The sequence below is a fragment of the Pristis pectinata genome, chromosome 12, assembly GCF_009764475.1.
Source record: "Pristis pectinata isolate sPriPec2 chromosome 12, sPriPec2.1.pri, whole genome shotgun sequence".
In the NCBI taxonomy this organism is placed as follows: Eukaryota; Metazoa; Chordata; class Chondrichthyes; order Rhinopristiformes; family Pristidae; genus Pristis; species Pristis pectinata.
This window is the reverse complement of record NC_067416.1, coordinates 2,296,852-2,321,059: the sequence shown is the minus strand read 5'-3', so window position 1 is coordinate 2,321,059 and position 24,208 is coordinate 2,296,852. Positions and strand designations below refer to the sequence as shown.

Genomic DNA, 24,208 nt, shown 5'->3' with positions numbered 1-24,208 from the left:
TTGTTATTGGGGATTATTATCCCTGGGCACAGCAAATTTCAGGAGACAATCTGGAAAGAGGGAAACGAAGATGAAAAAAAAATTTGATGAACTTAAAATTAAAGTTTTAAACTAAACATTCAATCAACTGGAGCAAGCACAATGTGTCTGGGTAGAAAACCTGGAGGAGGGGAATTTTATTCGCTTTGCTTTTTTTTAATAGAAATATTCACTTGACTGGAGCCGCCTGTAGCGTATCAGGATTTCTTTTAGCTGCAGAGACCTTGCATTCAGCAAAAGCAATACCTTCCATTACAAAGCCCAGATTCCTCTGCTCCCCTCCACAGAGCTGCTGGGTACTGCTGTGCCTTTTCTCTCTTTTATTTTAACCCCTCTTGTAAAGGTTAAGTTTGTGTGTGTAAACGGTCATGTCGCACAGCTATGAGAAACAGCCACCCCCTGCAACTGGGGCAGGCGAGGAGCAAAGACAACGACCTGGAACCCCTGTCACTCTTGCAAAAACAAACAGAGATGGCACTGTACCCTCTCCTTATTGACCATCTGTTGCTACCAGTGGTTGCAATGTGCCAAAGCACAATACAGCCTGCCTTCCATCAGGCCACCCACCACTAAAGCAAAAGCCGCCTCCCCCAACCTCCTTGTTACAAGCAAGAGACCCTAAAGCTCCCCTCTACACCACTCCAATCCTTCAGGAACACACAATGTGGCAGGGTTAGAGGAAGATGAGGCATGTTGCAAGTGCAATAAGGCTGTGGGTAGCTTTTTCAATGCTGCCTGCCTTTCATTGCTGGCTGCATAGCAACACAGTTTTGGTCACACCGTTGTAGTGATCTGAGCCAGTCTCTGCAGCCTTAAAGGGAAAGGGGGGTGAAGTTAACTCATTAAGGGCAGGATGGGAAGTGTTGGTGGGAAGGGAAGGGAAGGTAGAAGGTCATTGTTTCGCTGCATCAGCTGCAACACAACAATGTCACAAGTATCAACTCCTTTAAACCTAAAAGGGAGAACATTTAAATAACAGACTGGGAGCCGGGAAGGCACGAGGATCAGGCACTGAAGTGAAAATGGGATTTCAGAATTGAGAAAATCCAAGACAGTGGGTAAATGTGGAGCATAAAAGGAGAGAAAGAAGAAAATGTGTGAGGAGAGACATTACAGACACAAGAGAGGAGTTCTGTAATTAATTAGACCATATCTGATCTGCACTCCATTTATCTTTCCCAATATATCGACCTCAATCTAGAAAATTTCAACTCTAGCAGTTTTTAAACCGGGAGAGGCAGTAATGGACTGACATGTGGAGAAGATAGTCACATGCCAAAATGCCCCATCTGTTGGCGCTTCCTACAAGTTAGACCCTCACACTGATGGAGACTCTGCCAGGAATCCATGCCACCAGGCAGAATGTGAGGAAATTGAAAAGGGTGAAGAATAACCGAGAACAGACTGGGGTGAGAAACTAAAGGAAGATTCTCACTCTTCACTTACACTGAAGAAATCAACAGTTACAAAAATAGAACAAAAATACATCAAAGAATGTTTAGATGTCAAAGTAATACTTTAAACAAATACACACCTTATCCTCTTGAGCCCCAGCTGCCCTTTGAAGCTAAACTTACACAAACCTCACATTCCCACAGACTATTCAGAAACTATTGTTATATTTCCTTTTTTGATATTCTAACTGGCATCAGCTGTGGGTAGCACTCTCTCAACTGTAAGTTGGGAGGTTATGGGTTTAAATCCAACTCCACAGAACTGAGCACATAACCTAGACTGATGCAACAAGCGCAATACATATGGAATGCTGCACGTTGAGATGTCATCTTTGTAGGATGAGACCTTAAAATTAGTCTGCCTACTCTGATAGATGTACAAGATCCTAAAACACTAGATTAAATAAAAATCAGGGAAGCTCTTCCTAATAGCCTGGCCAATATTTATCCCTTGATCAACATTACTTTAATGGACTTGGGCCTTGGAATTTCTGTTGTAGATTGATTGTCTCGATGTGGAGTGACTACACTTTATAAAGTACTTCATTAGCTGTAAGGTACTCTGGAAGATCCCGAGACTAGCACTATAGAAACACAAAACTTTCTTCCTTTTACTGTATAGTAAGTACTTAGCTGTAGGGAAAGTACTTGGCTACTTTCCCTGAAAGTAGAGTCGCAGGTAGACAGGGTTGTTTCCCTGAAAGTAGAGTCACAGGTAGACAGGGTTGTAAAAAAGGCTCTTGGCATCCTGGCATTTATAAATCAAAGTATTGAGTATAGGAGATGGAATGTTTTGGTGAGGTTGTATAAGTCATTGGTGAGACCAAATTTGAAATATTGTGTGCAGTTCTGTCGCTGCTGAACTACAGGAAGGATGTCAGTAAGATTGAAAGAGTGCAGAGGAGATTTACTAGAATGTTGCCGGGTCTTCAGGAATTGAGTTACAGGGAAAGATTGAGCACGTTAGGGCTTTATTCCTTGAAGCGGAGAAGAATGAGGGGAGATATGACAGAGGTTTACAAAATGATGAGGGTCATAGACAGAGTTAATGCAAGTAGGCTCTTTCCACCTAGATTAGGAGAGAGAAGTACGAGAGGACATGGCTTTAGGGTGAAAGGGGAAAGATTTAGGAGGAAAATTAGAGGGAACTTCTTCACTCAAAGAGTGGTGGGAGTGTGGAATGGGCTGCCATCTGATGTGGTAAATGTGGGCTCGCTCTTAACTTTTAAGAGTAAATTGGATAGATACATGGACAAGAGAGGTCTGGAGGGGTATGGGCTGGATGCAGGTAAATGGGACTAGCAGAATAATGTTTCGGCACAGACTAGAAGGGCCGAATGGCCTGTTTTCTGTGCTGTAGTTTTCTATGGTTCTGTAAGGAAGACCCATAGAGGCAAACTTTCAGTCACTGCTCACAAACAACCTGAGGATTTTAGTGCTAGGCCACATTGGAGCTCATATCTCATGTTCAACACACTGTTTGTAAATTGATTAAGCCATTCACTTAATGATTTAAAACCACAATACAAGTTGTTTGCCCTTACATGATTAAATAGAACATTTACTATCCTCATTTCTCAAAAAGTAAACTTACTAAAATTTTATTTACCATATTCATACCTTAATTCCAGCTTCACAATGGCAGAGGACAAGATATTTTGCAAAAGTCAAAAACTAACTTTCCTAATCCCAGAGTAAAAAGTTAAAAACAGTGTAAATATTAGCAGCAACATTAGCAGTTAGGTCCAGAATAGAGCTCTCGCTATGCTGTCCTATCAAACACTCCCAGGTCAGGGACAGCATGGATCAGATCTAGAGCAAAGCTCCTTCAGCAAAGATGTGGAACAGTGCCATGCAGAATAAGGCTGACCCTGTCTTGAGTACTATTACCTTTTAAGGTCTGTTCAAACGGCACAGTGGTGCAGCTAGTAGAGCCACTACCTCACAGTGACAGAGACCAGGGATCAGTCCTGACCTTGGGTACTGTTTGTGTGGAGTTTGTGTATTTTCCCTGTGACCATGTGCGTTTCTTCTGGTTTCCTCTGGGTGCTCTGGTTTCCTCTCACATTCCAAAGACGTGCAGGTTGGTAGGTTAATTGCCTCTATTGTATAGGTGAGTAGTAGAATATGGGGGGGGGGGGGGGAGCTGATGAGAATGTGGGAAGAATAAAAAATGGGATTTATGTAAGATTAGTGTAGATGGGTTATTGATGGTTGGCACAGACTCGGTGGGCTGAAGGGCCTGTTTCTGTGCTGTATCTCTCCATGACTTTATACTTGGGCATAAAATTATAATCCAACCCAAACCCAATTTGAACACAGCTAATAATGTCACTTGAGCCAGAGTACATTAATTTTTTCCCATAAACAACCCAATTTGACCTTATGACAATTTCAAAGTTGTTATTGATCTATTTGAGGATGATGCAATCCAACCAGAATGCTCTTTCAGAAAAGACATCCCATTTGATCGGATCCTGACATATGCAGTCAGATCCTATCTGACTCGGGTTATAGAGTCATAGAGTTGTGCATCATAGAAACAGACCCTTCAGCCCACTGCATCTATGCCGACCGTCATGCCAATCCATACTAACCCCACTTGCCTGCATTAATTCCATATCCCTTTTATCCTGTCTACCTGTGTTCCCATTTTCAGAAAACTATGCACTTGTACCCCAAAGTCTCTCTGTTCAACAACACTCTCCAGAGCCCTGCCATCCACTGTGTACATCCCTCCCTGGTTTAATTTACCAAAATGCATCACTTTACATTTCTCTGAATTAAATTCCTTCTGTCATTCCCTTGCCCACTTTCCTAGATGATCTAGATCCAACTTAGACAACCTTCACTGACCACTATACCACCAATTTTAGTGTCATCTGCAAACTTACTAATCATGCCATCTACATTCTCATCCAAATCATTGATATACATGACAAACAACAGTGAACCCAGCACCCATCCCTGTGGCACATAAGATTTCTTTATTAGTTACATGTACAGCAAAACACACATTGAAATGCATCTTTTTGCGTAGAGTGTTCTGGGGGCAGCCCGGAAGTGTTGCCACACTTCTGACGCCAACATAGCATGCCCACAACTTCCTAACCCATAAACAACCCAATTTGACCTTATGACAATTTCAAAGTTGTTATTGATCTATTTGAGGATGATGCAATCCAACCAGAATGCTCTTTCAGAAAAGACATCCCATTTGATCGGATCCTGACATATGGGATGTGGGAGGAAACCAGAGCACCCGGAGGAAACCCACGCAGACATGGGGAGAACGTACGAACTCCTTATAATGGACGGAATTGAACCCGGGTCGCTGGCGCTGTAATAGCGTTATGCTAACCACTACACTGTCACAGGCCTCCAGTCTGAAAAATAACCTTCCACTACCATCCTCTGCCTCCTACCGCCAAGCCAGTTTTGTATTCAGTTTGCTAACTCACCCTGGATTCCATATGTTCTAACCTTCTGGATCATCCTATAGGTCCTCGTCAAAGGCCTTGCTGAAGTCCAGGTGGATTAAGAAGAAATTGTCACCTCATCAGATTGAACTGGATCGAACTCCAGCCAGAGGGGACTTTGAAAGGTCAGTATTGTCAGACACTGCAGCACCTAGCACCATCTGAACTTTTGGTTTCTAGCCAGGTGGCTCTGTACACTTCCGAATCTTTGCGGTCATTAATGAGATGTCTTCTTTGATGTGGTTCCCCATCTCATCTCTGCAAAACTTTCAACAGATAAAGAGAAGGCAAACTTCCAGTTTGGCAAAGAAAAAAAATTACAAAATTGTTCACTAAAGATGAGGGTGAAATCACATCAAAAGATCCCACCTTGGAGACCATGCAACATCAAGGAGTCTCGGTCACACCTCAAGCTATGATATCAAGCTCTAATATGATCAACTTCATATTAGAACTGGCAGAGTACTGAAAACATTCCCCCAACAAGGGAAATGAAATAAATCAGCTCATCACATGTTATGTTCATTCCCTAACAAACAATGTATTACACCAATTAGTTCCTTCTTGGATATCTGCTTATTCATAAAATATTCAAACCTCTTGATTAGATTCCAGCTTTTAGCTCACTCCCATGTATCTGACATTCAAAATAAAAATTCTCTGTTCCCCTTGATTAGAAAAGAACACAACAACGCAACAGTGGAAGCAGGCTAAAAGGCCTCTCCGACCTGCTCTGCCATTCAGTAATATCATGCCTAATTGTTCACCTAATTCCATTTTCCTTGAATGCCTTAGTTTCCAAAAATCAAGTGGATCTCACATACACAGAACTACCCATCTATCAGTCTGGGACAGGGAATTCTAAATGTTCTGCATAAAGGAAATTTCCTCACATTTGTAACGTAAATGGCTAACCCCTTACCCTGAGACCATTCCCCCTAGTCTTGGACTCCCTGAGAGGAAACAACCTATCCCGTCAATCCCTCTCAGAATCTTTTGTTGGACACCTCTCCTTCTGAACTGCAGTGAGTACAGACCCAGTCTTACTTGATCTTTCCTTATAGCACAATTTCATAATCCCACTAAACTAATTCCAAGGCATGCAGAACCTTTCTTAGATATGGAGACTAAGTGTACATAGGTGTCCAGACCTGATTCCAGTCTGCTTTTCTGTACAGAAACCACCTGAGTCCCTCTATTAGATTCCATCCTGTAATTCACTTGCAGGTATGTTATTCAATAATTGAAGCTCCTGAACCCTTCAATTACATTCTACCCTGTAACTCGCACTCAGGTATCCACTATTCTACATATAAACCACCCAAACACCTTGATTAGATTCCAGACTATAACACACCACCAGGTGTCCATTATTCTAGTTATAAACAGCCCAGCGGGTAAAATGTAAAAGGTGGTGTTTATTACGTTGATGTATTTTTCAAAACACCTCAACTAACACAATGTTTATCAATAAAAAGCTGCCTATAGGGTCAACAGCAAAATACTGCACCAAGCTTACAGGCAGATCAGACAGGCCTTCAAGTCTCAATCTCTGCTCAGTTAGCTGATCTCAGTTGGACTAGGCACCATCAGTGAAAGGCTGTAAAGAACTCAGGGGTATGTTATTGCCAGATGAAGGCAGGATAAGGTGAAGCTCCACGTTCACAATCTATACTTGGCCACGATTAACAGAATGCTGGACAAGTTGGTGAAACTGGCAAACTCAGGGATGAAAGAGAAAAGGAGCAAGAGAAATAAACTGATTCTTTTTCTCCTCAATTTTAGATAGGTTGCAGGCAGGCCCAGCTGTTGCATAGTCTGAGGCAAATTCTGTTGCCTCTCAATGCAGCTTATGTTTATTCCTTGATTGGTGCCGACTTCAGCGGTTTACATCAAAGGGCTCTCCCTTTCCCGAACACCTGACGATCTGTCTTGAATGGTGGGAACCTGCACCACAAGCCTGGGCATGAGCTTCAATAGCACGACATACAGAGAAAAAGCTTCAGATAATGGAAGATACAAAAAGGGGAGGCCAAGGTGGCCCCTATATGTGGGAGAAAACACACACAATCACACACAAGACATTTGCCATCACAATGGCTCACAAAGGTAAACCTGTACCAGGGCTACTTTGTACTTTGACAAAACACACATGATTACACACACAGAAGATAAAAGGATGAAAGCAAAACATCTGTTTCACAGCAACCCATCTGGCCCCCACAAGGAAAAAAAGATAAATCCAAACTTCCAGATTCTTACATTATCTTCACTGACCAAACTATGCATAGCAACAGCTTATACCTCAGGTATCCGTATATAAACTACCTAACCTCTTGATTAGACCACAGGCTTTAACTCATCCCCAGGTATCTGCTATTCTGTATATGAACCACCCGAATCCCTTGATTAGGTTCCAGTCCCAGATATGTACTAATCCAAATACAAAAATCATTTGAGAATTCTGTTTAGATCACAATCATTTATTCAGACTAAATTGTGGTTTCAACTATACACATTATTGATAATACTCTTTGCTTTCAATACCCAAGTCTGGGGTGTGACCCATTTGCGAGTGTGGTTATACACAAAGTCGACAATAATATTGGCATGTCACAGTACGCAAAGTAAGACATTGCATACATTTACAGAACAGCAACAGATGGTGATAGAGTTGCTTACTTCAAACTCTCATTGTTGTTAAGGTACCACCATGGTCAGACCATATGAATAAACCAACCAGGGCCTAATTTTTTTTCCCCAAAAGTACTTTCTTGATTTTGGAAAATTCAGTGATTTCAATGAAAAGTAAATAAATAAAAATGGTACATTTTGATTGGCTCTCGTAATGGAAAGTTTAGAACTAGGAAGCATAGTTTCAGGATAAGTAATCAGCCACTTAAGACTGAGATGGGGAAACATTTCTTCACTCATAGGGTTGTGAATTTTAGTTCTCTACTCCAGAAAGCCATGAAATCAAACTGAAGAAACCAAAGAAAATGGGGATTGTGGAGAGTGACATTGAAGAAAAGAATCAATCATGGTATCAAAATATGGGGCAGGTTGAAGGGACTGGTTGAACTACTGCTATATATTTCTTCTACAGAAAAACAGTTCTCATTCACTTCTCACTTACCCACTGGATACAGTAAGAGAGAGAAAACTGCAATTCAGGCTTTAAATGCATTTCTGTAGCTCCTTTTTACAACCCTTTCAGAATGGCCCAATTGTAATCTAAATCCAATAAGTGCTATTTTAAAAAGTGTAGTCATTGTTGCAATGTGGAGAACATGGTAAACATGTTTTGCATAGCAAGATCCCATCATCAGCATGTGATAAATACCTGATAATGAGGGATAAATTCCAGGAAATTAAGAAGAACTTTTGAAGAACTTGCTCTTCTTCAAAACAGTACAGTATCAGGGAATCTTTTACATCTACCGGAGTCTCCTTCTATATGGAGCACCTACCACAGTCAAGCATTCCTACAGTATTGCACAGGATGCATCAGCCTAGATAATGGGGTAAAGTCTTTGGAGTGAGACTTGAACCCACAACCATCTGGCTCACAGGAAACAGTGCAGCTCACTGAAGCACTGTAAATGTGGTTTAACTTCTCCAAAGAAAGCAACACATACTGCTGGATGACAGCACAGTGTGATAAGTGGGGCAGACAGGCAAGAGAAAGTAAATAGGAACAGAGGATGCAAGAGAAGGAAATATCAAGAAGAATGAATGAAGAATAAAATATGAAGTAAATCAGTAAAAGAGAGACATATATAACAAGACAAAATGCTAGACTTAAGAACGTAAGAAAAATAAATCATATTGAGACATGGAACAAGGAAGCAGAAAACATATACAAAGGGTGGGGAGAAAAGAGATGCAAGCAATTTATGGATAGATAGTGGGAGAACACAGAAAGCAAATCCAAAGAAAGAGAAAAGGCCACATCATCTGTCAGAGCCTTTGAACAGCTTCACTCAACACCTAAACTTGACACCTGTCTATTACAAATAGATCTGTTACTTCTTGCCCTTCTCAGCAGGCTCGACACTAAACCACTTGCACAACCTGCCAGTCAAATGAAGAGCGATTGCCAGTTAAAAGAGAAATTAAACTACTAGACAAGACTAATCTCCTTCAATTGCCTTTGCTTGCCTCTTCACTAGATAAACTCAAACCCTGTCTGCCCTTGTTCCTAATCCTGACTAATACAGCTTTGTTACTCAGGCAGACTCAGGCTGTCCAGCTGCACTGAGCTATCTTTCCACTGCAATGAAAACGGGCCAATAAATTTCCTTTAGGTTTAAAATCTCAGGCAGTGTTTACTTACCCCTCAGGTGGGCAGCTTCAGATTGTTACCTACAGCTGATGCAGATAGCTGGTTGTCACTGGAATGGTTACAGGCCAGTCACCCTCTTCACTAAAACTTCCTGCATGCTCTTCTCCTTCACTGTGCTGATACCCAAGATTGATCATCACCATCTCTTGCTCATTCTTCCCCACCATCTCTAAAAATGCTGGATGACTCTCTTCCCTCAGCCTTCACAAGGGTTTTCAACCGTGGCTAAGTGGGTCACACTCTTGTTTCCAAGTCAGGAGGTTGAGGGTTCAAATCCCACTCCAAGGCAAGTTGGCAAACTCTAGCCAAAATTAATTGCCTGGTAATAGAGGTAGAGTGAATAATGGAGGGTTGTTTTTGTGATTAGAAGTCTCTGACCAGTAGTGTATCACAGGATCACTGCTGGGATCCTTACTGTTTATTATATACAGTAATGATTTGGATGTAAACGTGGGAGATATGATTAGTGAGTTTGCAGATGACATGAAAATTGGTGGTGTCATTAGTGAGGGTAGTCTTAGGCTGCAACACAGAACAATACAGCACACTGCAGGCCCTTTGGCCCACCATGTTGTGCCCACCTTCAAACCACTCCCAAGACTAATTAACCCCTTCCACATATCCCTCTATCTTAAGTTCCTCCATGTGCTTATCTAACAATCTCTTGAACTTGACCAACGTATCAGCCTCCACCACCACCCCAGACAGCGCATTCCATGCACCAAACACTCTCTGGGTGAAAAACCTCCCTCTGACGTCTCCTGTGAACTCCCCCCATTACCTTAAAGCCATGCCTTCTTGTATTGAGCATTGGTGCCCTGGGAAAGAGGTGCTGGCTGTCCACTCTATCTATTCCTCTTAATATTTTGTATACCTCTATCATGTCTCCCCTCATCCACCTCTCCAATGAGTAAAGCCCTACTGATATTAATCGGTTGGTAAAAGCAGAGCAGATGGAATTTAATCCTGATAAATGCAAAGGAGAACTAATAATATTTCACACAATGAATGGCAGGACCCTCAGGAGAACTGTGGAACAGAGGGATCTAGGTTACAAGTCCAAGGATCACTGAAGGTGGCAGCACAGACAGATAAGGTGGCACAAGGAATACTTGCCTCCATTAACCGAAGCTTAGATTATAAGAGAAGGGAGGTATGCTACAATTTTATAAAACATTGGTTAGGGCACAAGTAGAATATCGTGTGCAGTTCTGGTTGCCACACTTTCGGAAGTACATGACTGCACGGGAGAGGGCGCAGAGGAGATTCACCAGGATGTCTGCCTGGGATGGAGTATTTCATTTATGAGAAGACACTGGACAGGCTGGGTTTATTTTCTTTGGAGTGGAGGAGGCTGGGGGGTGGTGTGGTGGGGGGGGGGGGCGGGGGTGAGACAGACCTGACTGAGGTATACAAAATGAGGGGCATAGATAGTGTAGATAGTAAGGAATAATTCCCCATTGCAGAAACGTCTGAAACCAAATGGCATAGGTTTAAAGTGAGGAGTAGGCGGTTTCATGAGGATCTGAGGAAGAATTTTTTCATCCAGAGGGTTTTAGGAATATGGAATGCACTGTCTAAAGAGGTGGTGGAGGCAGGCGCTCTCACAATAGTTAAGAAGCATCTAAATGAGCACTTGAATTGCCAAGGCAAAGGCCAGGTCCTAGAAAATGGGATAGGTATAGATGGATACTCAATACTTGGCATGGACATGGTGGGCCAAAGGACCTGTTTCTGGGCTGACCGGTATGGGCCTGAGTTGAAAACGTGGCCTGACACTCCAGTGCAGACATAAGGCAATGCTGCACACAGTCAGAGTTGCTGTCTTTCAGGTAAGATATTAAACTGAAGGATCCCTTTGTCTCTGAGCTGAACATCAAAGATCCACAGACCTTTCTGAAGAGCAGCATGGCAGTTCTACCGTGTTGTGAACAATATATTATAATAACAGATGACATGATGACAATGCTGTTTTGTGACAGCTTCCCATTGTGTTCAAGTTGGCAACTGTGTTTCCTACATTATTGCAACCTCACTTTAAAGATGTCTAATTGGTTGTAAAGCACATAAGAACAACTGGAGGTTGACAAGGGTGCTAAACAAATGCAAGTCCTTTCCTCCCTCTAAAAAGAGAAGGACTCCAGTGGTAACACCTGGACACAGGCTCGGCTGCGTGATTCGTGGGATTGGTTTCCTTACCTTTGAAGGTCCCAAATCCGTAATGGTGAGGCATGGCTACAGCAAGCAGTCCCGGTCATGACAGAACTGGAAAAGAGAAAGTACAACCACTTACAAAACAAAAGGATTGATCAAAAGGGATGGTGTCTTTTTCACTTCCTGGATTCCATACTCTTGTTTTGGAGTGGATGTATGTGGGGAGGGATGGTGTAAATCTCTGATCCTCACTTTACCCCAATAACATTTGCTGACAAGAGCCGTTGTACATAGAGTAGGCTATTCAGCCCCTTGGCAGACTTAGAATAGAGACTCGTGGAGAGCAGACAGGAACGAAAAGCAAATGTTCCCTTTAAAATAAAAAGCTGAGGTCAATTGTGGACCTACTGATGGCACAGACCTGCTTTATCCATCTCAACCTTATCCATAGCCAGTGCCCCCCATGCCTCTGGTTTGAAGCATCAACTACCCACAAGGAAGGCCATCTGACCCACCAGGGGTAGAGGAGGAGCGAGAAGGGGTGGTAGCAGGTAGAGAGTTATCCCTAATTTCTGTATGAAAAAAGCTGCACCATGGAATTCATTAAATTGTCACAGCTGTAACGCTTGAGGAAAATAAAGTGAGAATAAGTCTATACAAATCACTCACATAGGTTCAATCAAGGAATGGGTTAACCCCAATCAAGTGTCTGGATCCATGGTTAAGAGCAGGGGAGGTGCGATGGAGGGGCTCGGAGGGGGGAAGAGATTGGAATTAGCTGTTCTCCAGTTGGTACACTGCTCTTCAGCAGGCTGCTGAAGCCCAGAATCATTTATTACACAACACAATACAGGGGTGGAGCAGTTTGCACAATCCCACACAGGCTGTGGATCACCTGAAAGGCCCCCTCCCCAGTTCCAGCCACTACCTGCTGTGTTCCCACCACCTAGCTTCTTTCACTCTGCCCCTGGGGGACCATCACACTCACGTACACACTAATAGCTTTTAGTTTCCATTCATACAAAACCTGCCACACTAAAATTGGCCAGCAGACCACCAACACTGAGCCCTCCCCAACCCAACCTTTCATAGCAAGGTTTTATTCCTCTCACTGCGTTTCCTCACCTCAAGTCTCAGACAAAGGCTAATGTTCAATCTCAGAAACTTATTTTAGTACAAAAGGACCAAAATGTTCAAACTTCTATACAATTTTTGATCAATGGAAAACCCTTCCTTTGGTAACAGGACAGAGATATCCATGGCTCACTTTGTTAGCTTCCTTTGCTGATTGGCATTTAGAATAATTCACCAAGTGGAAGCAGAAATAGTGGCTCATGAACTGGCACCTGAAATATGTTAACTACTTTTAAAATAGACAAGTAAAAAGGGTGTGATTTACATATCATGCAACTTCACAAAGGTTACTTAGCAGGTTAATGGTTTTTCTATGCAAATTTACAGATTTACTCTTTATTCAGGATTGAGGGCAATTCACTGCATCGCTGTATAGAGTCTGTTTATTCAAGGTTGCCTTATGGAATTGCAAAGCATTACAGTTTCAGCTGGATCACTGTAACCATACAGCATCATTCTTTGTTCAAGGTAAGGGTCACTCATTTTGTAGCTGTTTATTTAGAAGGATCACTCCACATGCAACTGCACAGAGCCATTTTTAAAGGGTAAGGGTTACTCACTTCATAAGTGTAAAAAACTGTACAGAGTCAGTTTACTTAACACGTCTGCTCAGAGTGGAGGAGCACTGAGGATGGCATTGCTAAGCTCGGGTGCCTTTATCAGGAGCTGACAGAAGCCCTGCACCACCTCCCAAACTACCCACCACCCTTCTGTCAAGTATGTCCCACCTCACTGTAGCTAAGTCTGTAGGTCTCACATTGGCCTTATCATCCAGTTCAAAACCCACAGAACTGGAACCTTATGGACTCTCTAAAATGATGAAGGTTAAACATATCTGTCTAGACCACATCAAATAATATCAGAGACACACACAAGAGATTGCAAATGCTGGGATCTGGAGCAAAAAACTGCTGGAGGAACTCAGCAGGTCAGGTAGCATCTGTGGAGGCAATGGTATGGTCAACATTTTGGGTCAAGACTCTGCATCAGAACTGAGAGTATAAAGGGGAGATTGTCAGTAAAAGAGGTGAGGGGGAGAGTTGAGGTAGGAGCTGGCAAGCGATAGGTGAATGCAGGTGAGGAAGGGTCGATGGGAACCATGAGGGAGGGGTGGAGACAGCAACAGAGGGCTGGGAGGTGATTAGTGGAGCCAATAAATAATATCAGACTTCATTCTTTGCCCAAACCACTATCTACTCCACCACTCAAGAATAAGGATCTTCTTGGTGTCTTTTGTCGAATACTATTTCTTTAAACTTCTTTGTCCCTGACCCACCCTCCACTACCTCATCAAGTAAGATAAGATCTTTTAGTCACCTGTACATCAAAACACACAGTGAAATACATCGTTTGCGTAGGGGTTTTGGGGGGCAGCCCGCAAGTGTCGCCGTGCTTCCGGCACCAACATAGCATGCCCATAACTTCCTAACCTGTACGTCTTTGGAATGTGGGAGGAAACCGGAGCACCCGGAGGAAACCCACGCAGACACGGGGAGAACGTACAAACTCCTTACAGACAGTGTCTGGAATTGAACCCGGGTCGCTGTAAAGCATTGTGCTAACCACTATGCTACCGTGCCGTTCAGGGAGTTTTTTGCACTAAGACCAAGATAGTCATTCCCACTGCTGACCATCTATCTTCCATTCCTGTCCTCACGTCATCTCAACAAGTACCATTACCCTTGTTTACAGATCTGCTATTTGTCACTACCAAAGTAAACATCCTTGCCCCTCTGTCTTTTCGAATGTCTATCACATCCACACTTCCTCTCCACATATCTTAAATGTGTTCTCACTTCTCAAGCCCATGCTGATCTTTTCCATTGCTTTATGTTTGAACCTACAACATCTGGCTCCACCACTGCCACAGTATTGAAATAATTTAATCAACATAAAAATTACATCCTAACTATGACCATACAGCATTATCATTCTTCATCTTTATGATGGCATAGGTAGCTGGCAATACGGCTATGACTACCCACAAGAAGTTGTGGCAGAATTACCCACCGACCTTGCAGTGGAATTAGAACTGGCATCAAAGTGACTCAGCCGCTTCCTGTGGTGTACCTCGAATACCAGAGAAGTTCAGGGCCTTTGTTGGTCAGTCAAGAACCAACACGATGAAATGGTACAATAGTACTATACTTGTGGTTGCACGAAGAGGCAGACCACATATGGTTTGAAATCTTGCTGATATCAATCGCAACTCCACATTGAGGCTATCAGTGGAAAAGTTTCTGCGGATGGACCTGAAAAGCTTGTAATTACTCTCAAACTTCTCTGTGATAATGAGGGCTGCGAGAAGGATTAGGCTTCAGGGAGATAGACATATTAAACAAATGGTCAAGGACATAGCAAATGTAATACAACTTGGAAAAATGTGAGGTCATCTACTTTGGTAGCAAAAATAGAAGGGTGGAGTATTTTTTTTAAATGGTAAGAGATTGAAAGGTATTAGTGTTCAGAGGGACCTGGGTATCTGGGTACATGAATCATTCACTGAAAGTTAACAGGCAGTGAATTGGAAGGAATTAGGAAGGAAAATTACATGTTAGTCTTATTGCAAGAATTTGAATACAAGAGATGTCTTGCTCCTGTTATACATGCTCCTGGTAAAATTGTATACAGATCAGGGATGACGTCTTCCTTGGTTAGAACCAGTGGCACAGTCTCAGATTACCGGGTTGGACATTCAGGTCATAAGAAATTTCTACATTCAGAAAGTGTTGAATCTTTGGAACCACCTCTACCCACAAGGGCTACGGATGCTCAGTTGTTGAGTACATTCAAGAAAGAGATTAATAGATTTTTAGATATTAAGGGAATCGAGGGATATGGAGTTAGTGCAGGAAAGTGGCACTGAGGTAAAATATCAGCCTGACTGTACTAAATGGTGGAGAAGGTACAAGGAGCTGAATGGACTTCTCCTGTTTCCATTTCTTATGTTTTTACATTAAGCTCTCCTCTGACTCCAATCCTCCATCTTTCACAAACATGAACTCATCCAAGGCTCTGGGGCTCTTATTTCACTCTGCATCAATTCCAGCTCATGCATCAGTATTGTGCAGGGGCTCCCAAAAACCCAAATTTAAAATTCTCCTCCCTGTGTTCTAACTGTTTAATGGTTATACACTGTAAAGGACATCAACATTTGCTATATAAATGCAAATTATCTTTGCTTCGCTCACCGTGTTATCCCACAAAGCTCCTGCCTATTCACCAGGGTGATGGCTACTTGGGCAACCGTGAACTGTTAGACTTGGGATTTCCCAGGTCTGTTAGACCACAACTGGACAATGTCAGCACGTCAGTGAGGCTAGTCAGTTATCCCATTTATCCAGTTTGTGAAATGCTTCAGTAACCATCAAACATGTCAGCTTTCCTGTATCTATGGAGAAAGCGCACAAAAAACCTAGCACCTGACTGTAATATGAATACAATTTTCCATTATAGTTGTATGCGGTATGTCAGCAGATTCCATCTAAAGATCCTTCACAACTTCGTGAGGTGACTTGATATTCACTACAGTAAATTCTATAAGCCAGGTGTGAATTAACCACAGCTCAGAGAGTCAAACTTTAAGAGCCAGATCACAACAAGACCTACAGGCATTTGATGCAGTTAATGTGTAAGGAATTAATTTCAGCACTGGTGGGGAAAGAAATGGATCTGGCATAAATCATGCCAATAAGTGGACGTCCTGACACTATAGGAGAGGAAAAATTGGATGCCATGGTCAGTTGAATTGCTCCATCTTCAGCCCATTTAACATGGACAGTGGAACCAACAATAACAAAGCCCTTTGTCATATGGGAGTGTGGTTGATTCTTCAGCACGTTCACGGGATGGAAGTGCTGAAGAATTAAGACAGGTTGAGAAAGTAGTTAATAAAGGGTATGGGTTCCTGAGCTTCATAAATAGAGGTACAGAGTACAAAAAGGAAGGTTTTGTGGAACTTGTCTTATCTGGTTAGGCCATCACTGATCCAAATCTGGTCAAACTCCAGCCTGCTCCATCATTCACTAATATCATGGCTAATCCAATTCTAGCCACAAAACCAATTTCCTGCTCTCACAAAACCCATCACCTCACTTCTAGCTTAAATGTCTGTCAGTCTCCACCTTGTAATATATTCAGTCTCCACCTTGTAATATATTCAATGAGAAATGGGGGGCTATGTGGGAGGGAAGGGTTAGATAGATCTTAGAGCAGGATAACATGTTGGCACAACATTGTGGGTCAAAGGGCCTGTACTGTGCTGTAATGTTCTATGTTCTATGACTCTTTTGGGTAGAGAATGCCAAAGATTTTTAACCCTCTTTGAGAAGAGGTTCCTCCTTATATCCATCAAATATGGGCAATATGTTCTTCTGAAACTTTACTCCCTAGCATCCACGCTGTAATGTCAATCCTCCTCAAATCTGTATACATTTTGATAAAATCACCTCTTATTTTTCTGCATTTCCTCATACGTCAACCCCTTCATCCTAGGAACCAACCTAGGAAACTTTCTCTGCAATGCCTCCAATGAAGGCATGTCCTTCCTCAAATATGGAGACCAAAACTACTTCATGTACTCCAGGTGCAGTCTCACCACTGCCCTGTAAAGGTGAATCAAAACTTCCCTACTTTATTTACTCCATACTCCTTGAAATAAAAGCCAACATTCTACGTCCTCCTAATTACTTGCTTTACCTGCAAGCTATCTTTTTCTTCATACTCCAGGACCCCTAGATCCCTTTGTACCAGATTTCATGGTCTTGCTCTGCTTAAATAGATATAGAGAGATACAGCACAGAAACAGGCCCTTGGGTCCATCAAGTCTGTGCCAACCATCAACTACGCATTGACACTAATTCTACATTAGTTCATTTTCTTTTACTCCCGCCAAATTTTCATCAGCTCCCCCCAGATTCTACCACTCACCTGCACTAGGGGAAATATCTCTATATCATTCAGCAAATTTAGCTGAAGTACACCCATGACTGGTTAACACGGAGTAAACATCCATTAGTGGATGTTTCAAAGACCATCTGGCACAGGTTTAAAAAGATACAGAATGTAATGGAAACAGAATCAATCAGGCTTTCAAAAGGCAAATGTCCAGCTAGGAGAGAAAATAATTTGCAAGGCTGCAGGACTATTTGCACATCAGAAGATCCAGAGAATTGAGCACAAAATCTAAGGTGACACTTCCACTGTGGTGTCTGCTGAGAGGTTAAACCATGTCCTGTCCATCCCTCAAATGGATTCAAAAAGCCCATTTGAAGAAGAGCAGGAAAGATCTCGCTGGTGTCTTGGCCATTACTTATCTCAGAAACAACTAAAACACAGATGATCTGGTCATCATCACATTGCTGTTTGTGGGAGCCTGCTACATATAACATGATGGCTCAATTTTACAGTGAATGCACTTCAAAAGTACTTCACTGGTTGTAACACCACATGTGTACATACTGAAGTTGTGAAAGGTGCTATCTTTTTTCCTATAGGTGCCAGCCCTACACTCGGCACCGATGGCTGTGCCTGAACCATGATGGCAGGCAAGTGATAAATTATCCCTATTACTTGGATTTCAGAAACTAAGCTGCAATTTTCTGAAGAGCGACAGGTGCAATCAACATTTAGTGCGGGATCAGGTGGGACTTGTGGAGGGTTGCTGCATCAGTTGCCTGAACTCTGGCCTTATAAGTTCAACAAGCAGATTGTACAATTAAAACATGCATAGAGAGCTGGTGTGTTTGTGTGTTCCTTGTATCACTGGGAACGTGCAGGCCAACTGAGTGATGTCAACTCACCCAGTTTATTTTATTTTCAAATATCTCTGTAGAGCAACAGCAATTTGGCAAGGACAGGCTCTGGGGCCTGTCACATCGTTCACCAGAGAGCTTGTCAAACACATTCAGCCTTGCCGAGCTTCCCTGGCACTTTAATCACTGTTGGGTAAACTCATTTGTTCCAATGATTACGACTCGACCTAATAGAATATGCAAGCCTCCTGACCTCTGACCCTCGCTGACACAGGATACAAAAGAGGAAAAGTTCATCCTCCCCCCCTCCCCAAACTTGCCCTCCTCTCCTCCCCCTCAACCCTATTACTCTCGATTACTCAAATTATTTATAGCCCACTGATCCCCGCATGGAGAGGAGAAAAAAAATGTAAAAAACGCAATTAAGTCAGCTTTTGAAGAAGGGAAAGGGTTTTTTGTGTAAGTAGGCACTTTGTGAACCAGCGATATTATAGTGGCAAAGGTTACATCAGCACAGGTACATCGGACCTGCCAGTGTGTCCAGCAGTCATTAGAACATGTCACGTCCTATTGCCACTGTTCACATTTTCGGTAACCTAATCATTTGACATCATTATTGGAGGTACCTCAGAGGCATGGAATTATTGCCAGAGGTCACACAAACACAAAGCCATTCCTAGCGGGACAGCATCTGCCACAGTACCAACATTGTTAGGACCAAACCCAGCCCGGCGTTTCCAAGTTAACGGATTCCCTTCAATCAAAGGTTTTCCGTTTCTCTGCACCCATCCCCCTTTCCCTCTCTTCCTTTCCCACTCTCTCTCTTTCCACTGTATACATCTTCCTACATCTACACACCAAACTGCAGAGGGGATATGGAGGAGAAATTCCTTCAGTCCATCAAGTTAAATGGGTGTGAGAGTATCAACCTCCCAACATTGGGTTACATTGACTTTAATGAAACCAAATGTCAGCAGGTGAGTTCAACTGGCAGCCAATATCCTCATTCCTGGTTTGTCACCATAAAGAAAACCAGTAGACAAAGGGACCAAAATCCCAGTGCAATACAACATCCAGAAAGGAACAAGCCCAATATACAGTGTATATTACTTCCTAGCCACAGGGGTGGCATGGCAATACTCTTTTAACCCTAGACATTAATTTTAATAGACTACACCTTGCATACTATTCAAGATCATGCAACTCACAAGGGTTCATTTATATCACAGCTGTATAACACCATTCAGAAACCAAGGAATTATTATCACAATAATGAAAAGACACGTGCACAAAAAGGTTGAAATTCACACACAGATTCTGTGATATTCTCAGGTTTTTTTTGCTGATAAGAAATGCAACCATTCATATTTGGATTAGCTACAATTGGCTGGTGTCTACTGCACTGAAAAACACGAGACCAAGGGAAGACCTACGTGAACAATTCCAACATACTGAGTTGCTGGAAATGGGTGTGAGGAAAACACACTAGTGACGATTCCCAATCGAGCTGAAATAACTGGAGTGGTCTAAAGCTTCCAGTAGTTGTTCAGCAGCCCTGTGTTTCCTGTTAGATCTGACTAGCCACCCATTTTTTTCCAGTTTAAAAGTATATAATATGCACCATATGCCTCTGTATATAACATATCCTATGGTCTTTGAATAGAACAAACATCCTATGCTCCTGGTATATAACATGCCTGCATTATCCTGCATATAACATCTATCCTGCACTCCTTATATACAAGCACCTTGTGATTCTTGTCTGTACCAAGCATCATGTGATCCATTTCAATCACCCCGTCTATGCAGCGTACCCTGAAGTCCTACCTTCACAAACTAGCATCTGGCATGTACCCTGGACTTGTATATAACACTCTGCTCCTGTTTATACTGCCCTGCATATAAACACACAACTTGTGCTCCTTACTGTGTTCAAACTTGGTTCAAATTCCACGTGGATCTGGAACAAATTTACATAAACCTTGCAGCATATGGTGTTGGACTGAATCAGTTAACTAGCAGGAAACTGCCGATTTCATTTAGTTCTGCTGCTGTGGGAGTGGAGCTTGCACTATACTTATTGAACAATGCTACCCCTATGAAGAGGATCCCCACAGAAGGCAAACCTGCAGGCAACAGCACAGAAACAAGACAGTGATCAGCAGGTGGTGCAGGTGAATGCCCTGTTAGACTTTAATCGACCAATCATACTCACAAACTGTAACTCGATCCCATTTACAATGCAATCTGCTTCTGCAGTCTTTGCCAAAATTGCTCATTACAGACACTAGCTTTGCTATAAACTACCATCAATAGAACATGTCTATCTCTCCAGACTCTTTGTGTGGGCTGGGGCTGAAGAAGAGGTCTGGCAAGGGATGAAAAAGAATGCAGAACAAAATGGGAGCTATGAAAAACAGGAGCAGCTTCGACCATCTTGGTCAATTGGCAATAGGCGTGTCTGCAACACAGGCAGATCAGAAAAAATTGAATGCTGAATATTTCCATGTGCTAGCACCACCCGAATCAAACACACTAACATTAATTCCTCAAGCCTTAGGTGTTTTAAAGTAATATCTGAAATTCCTTCCTTATTCCTTTCTGATTCTCTCTGCTGCATTGGCAACCGAATCACCTGTCCTGGCCTCCAAACATGGCTCAGTTTCAACGTTTGATACTTCTAGGTAAAGACTAAACTATCAAAAAATGCAAATGGAAAAAGTAAATCACTGTTTCAAACTACCTATCTATACTGACTATCCTTTTCATCTTCATAAGACTGACAACTTGCATTTATACAGCAGCTTAAATGCTATAAAACATTCTGAGGTGATTCAGAGAAGTGTGGCCAGATTAAATTAGACCCTAAGTTGTATAAAGAAATAATGGGTTAGGTGGTCAAGAATTTTGTTAAAGAGTTGTGTTCCAAGGAGGAAAAGAAGGAGATGGAGGGATTAAGTGAGGCAAAATAGGATGAACAAAATCAGTGATGCATATAAAGATTGGTTTGGAGGAAGGCAGTGACATTGGAATATTTTAGTACTGGAGGAGGTTATAGAGTGGGGAAACAAGTAGTTCTGAGGGACTTGCACATGAAGGTGAGAATTTTAATATAACAATTTAAACACAGCCAAAAAAATTGTGTGTATGCCTTTTTATTTATAAAGAGTGTCCCAGTTGTATAATATGCTCTCAGGGAATGTCACTAAAGGAGTTAGTGTAAATGGGGTCATTTATTCAAGGTAGAAATGATTGGATTCTTTAAAAGTACAAAAGCAATCACAAATAAAGTTCAACATCAAGCTGCTCTGAAATGTTAAATACCTGCATCCAAATCACTAGAATCTTCAAAAAAACTCATCTGGTCCTGAGGGCACAATTCAAACTGATACTGTAGCCTTTCTGCCTTTTAAACTTTATGGGTGAAGACACTTCAAGTGCCTAAAAGGCAGACCCTCATAATAAAGTCATGTGAGGGCAGCATTCCCAGCGCCGAACTGCTCTTTAACTGGTTACATTACAAGTAACACTCGATACCAATCTCTCCTGTCCGTGGAGATGAAAACACAAGACTGCTACCACAATGGCCGATGAGGGTACTCTGCACCTTTGATATATTCCAATGCGTTGCTCAGTGACGCATTAAGAGCAGATGAGGGGAGCATTGAGGGGACACTCATTCTCCACAATTTTGTCATTTTTTTGTGTGTAATTACAGTACCAGACATCAAAACCCCTGCTGATTAGACAACAGCTATTTTTTGCTTGATTTAATGCTCCAGTTATAATCAATTGTGTAAATCAAGTACCAATATAAATTGAGTCAGAGGCACGATTTGCAGTCTTACATCCAAACCTCTCAATCCTGACTACCCTCAATTAAATTCCAGCATGTGATTCACTATATAAACTGCCCAAAAGCCTTGTTTAAATTCCAAACTGTAACTTACCCCCAGGTATGTTGTTTTGCGTACAAACCCTCAGAACCCCTCAATTAGATTCTAGCAATAACATTTTCAATAGGAGTCTCCTTGGGGTGCAACAGCAATCTATTCAGGCACTATAGGACTACTTTTCCTATTTTTCCAGGGAAACCTTTCACCCCACCACTTCTCTAGAAGGAACTCACATATTGCCACTATTCCATTGATCCCTGCCACCATCCAGTGGTTTTCCCAAGCATTTTGGAAAACATGGGTACAGTTCAAATTGGAAGGTTTCCCCCACCCATCTCCTTGTAAAATGGTGACAAACTTCCACACTTCCATTAGGGTTGTGTCTTGTTTAAGCCAGTAGGAGAAAAATGGTACTTGATACAAGTCTGTGCTGTGGGCATTGAAAAACTCAAGTGAGTGAGAGAAAGCGTGACAGAGAGAGTGTACCAGAAAGCACACTCTCTCTGTCACGCTTTCTGAGCGAGAGAGAGAAAACGAGCATGAGAGTGTGACAGAGAGAGGGGGAGAGAACGAGAGAGAGAAACCAGAATGAGAAAGGAAGACAAAAATCACAGTCTCCAAACACATACAAACCCGCACACAGTAAGCAGCACACAAGATTATACATTTTGAACTATCAGCCATCAGCGCCTGGCTTGAGCCAGTAACTCAGTCAGAGCTTGGGCTCTGAGCTACTGCACTGTAATACGCCGCGGAACATCACAGATCCCTCTCTCTTCCCCTCATGCCTCCCTAATTGCTTCCTATCCTCGGCATATGTCTTTCTAAATGGAAACAAGGTGTCAGGGCACAGAGGTTCCATCACTCCTATAAATCTTCAGGGCAATCCGTCAACCGCCCCAGGCTCGGCGCGTTGGAGGAAATGGACTTCCTCTCTCCATTAGCCGCCTGTGTCTGCAGACACCACCGGTTCTACCGTAATGTAATATCAGAGGAGGAGGAAGAATCGTCATTGGTCAGTTAACTCTTTCAAACCCAGTCTCAAATATGTATCAAAGGTCAATGCTCTTGTAGTCACTGTTACATATTTCAGGCATTACAGCAATGGACAAACTTTGAGTTCATGCCTGTGAAATATGCTCATTAAAAGGACAATATTTCTTGTGTTGTTAGATATTAAGATATTGTTTACTGAAGACAATTTGATTAAAATGCTTAAACCTGTTTGCATAATCTTAATTCCAGTTATTTTCTTGAGGACTCCACAGACAGCAAAAGCTGCATCACACATGCCACACACCCAAGGCAGGGGGAACCGTGCCAATTGTGATCCCTCACAGCTTGACCAAAATTTCTTTTCACTCATCGCAGTCGTAGAATCTGTCTTCCTGCCTCTCCCCTTCTATTTTCACTAAAATTGGATCACCTCGCTCAGCTCTAGTGTGGCTTCTGCTGGTCACTCATAGAAAAGCAGCGATTGATGCAAGCGGCTGCACCCCAGAGGGCTGAAACCACTGCCAACTCTAAGCTGAGGTGCTCCCTGCCTCCCCTACTACAGTACTTGTCATAAAAGCTGAGCTACACATCTACATTGGCCAGCCCTCATGGTGACAGACAGAAACCCTCCCGGTTCAATGTACCAAGACAGATACTGAGCCATTTAACACAAAATATTTTCTTAATGTAAGGTCCATAGAGTCATAGGAAAATACAGCACACAAGATCATCTAAGACTTACCAGCAAGGTTTAAATTAACATCTTTGGTTGTCCAAAGGCTGTTCCAGCAATACCACAATGTTAATTGGAGAAATCAATAATGTTTCTGAATGGTACCTCTCTAAATTCAACTCTCTCCATCTTTAATCAAAATCAATAAAGAAATTAAACAGAAATTGCTTGCATTTCTATAGGGTCACTTGGGTCCTTGGGATGTCCTAAAGCACTTTACGACCA

The 24,208-nt window shown here is 42.3% G+C and overlaps 1 protein-coding gene across 2 annotated transcripts in view; it reads right to left on the bottom strand.

The window, feature by feature from the left end:
• Positions 1-24,208, bottom strand: part of fbxw4 (F-box and WD repeat domain containing 4) — a 109,508-nt gene that overhangs the window by 26,136 nt on the left and 59,164 nt on the right. For both annotated transcript variants that reach the window (XM_052027048.1, XM_052027049.1), the window contains one exon: positions 11,517-11,582. In XM_052027048.1, coding sequence (XP_051883008.1) covers positions 11,517-11,582 — 66 coding nt within the window. The remainder of the gene's footprint in view (positions 1-11,516; positions 11,583-24,208) is intronic.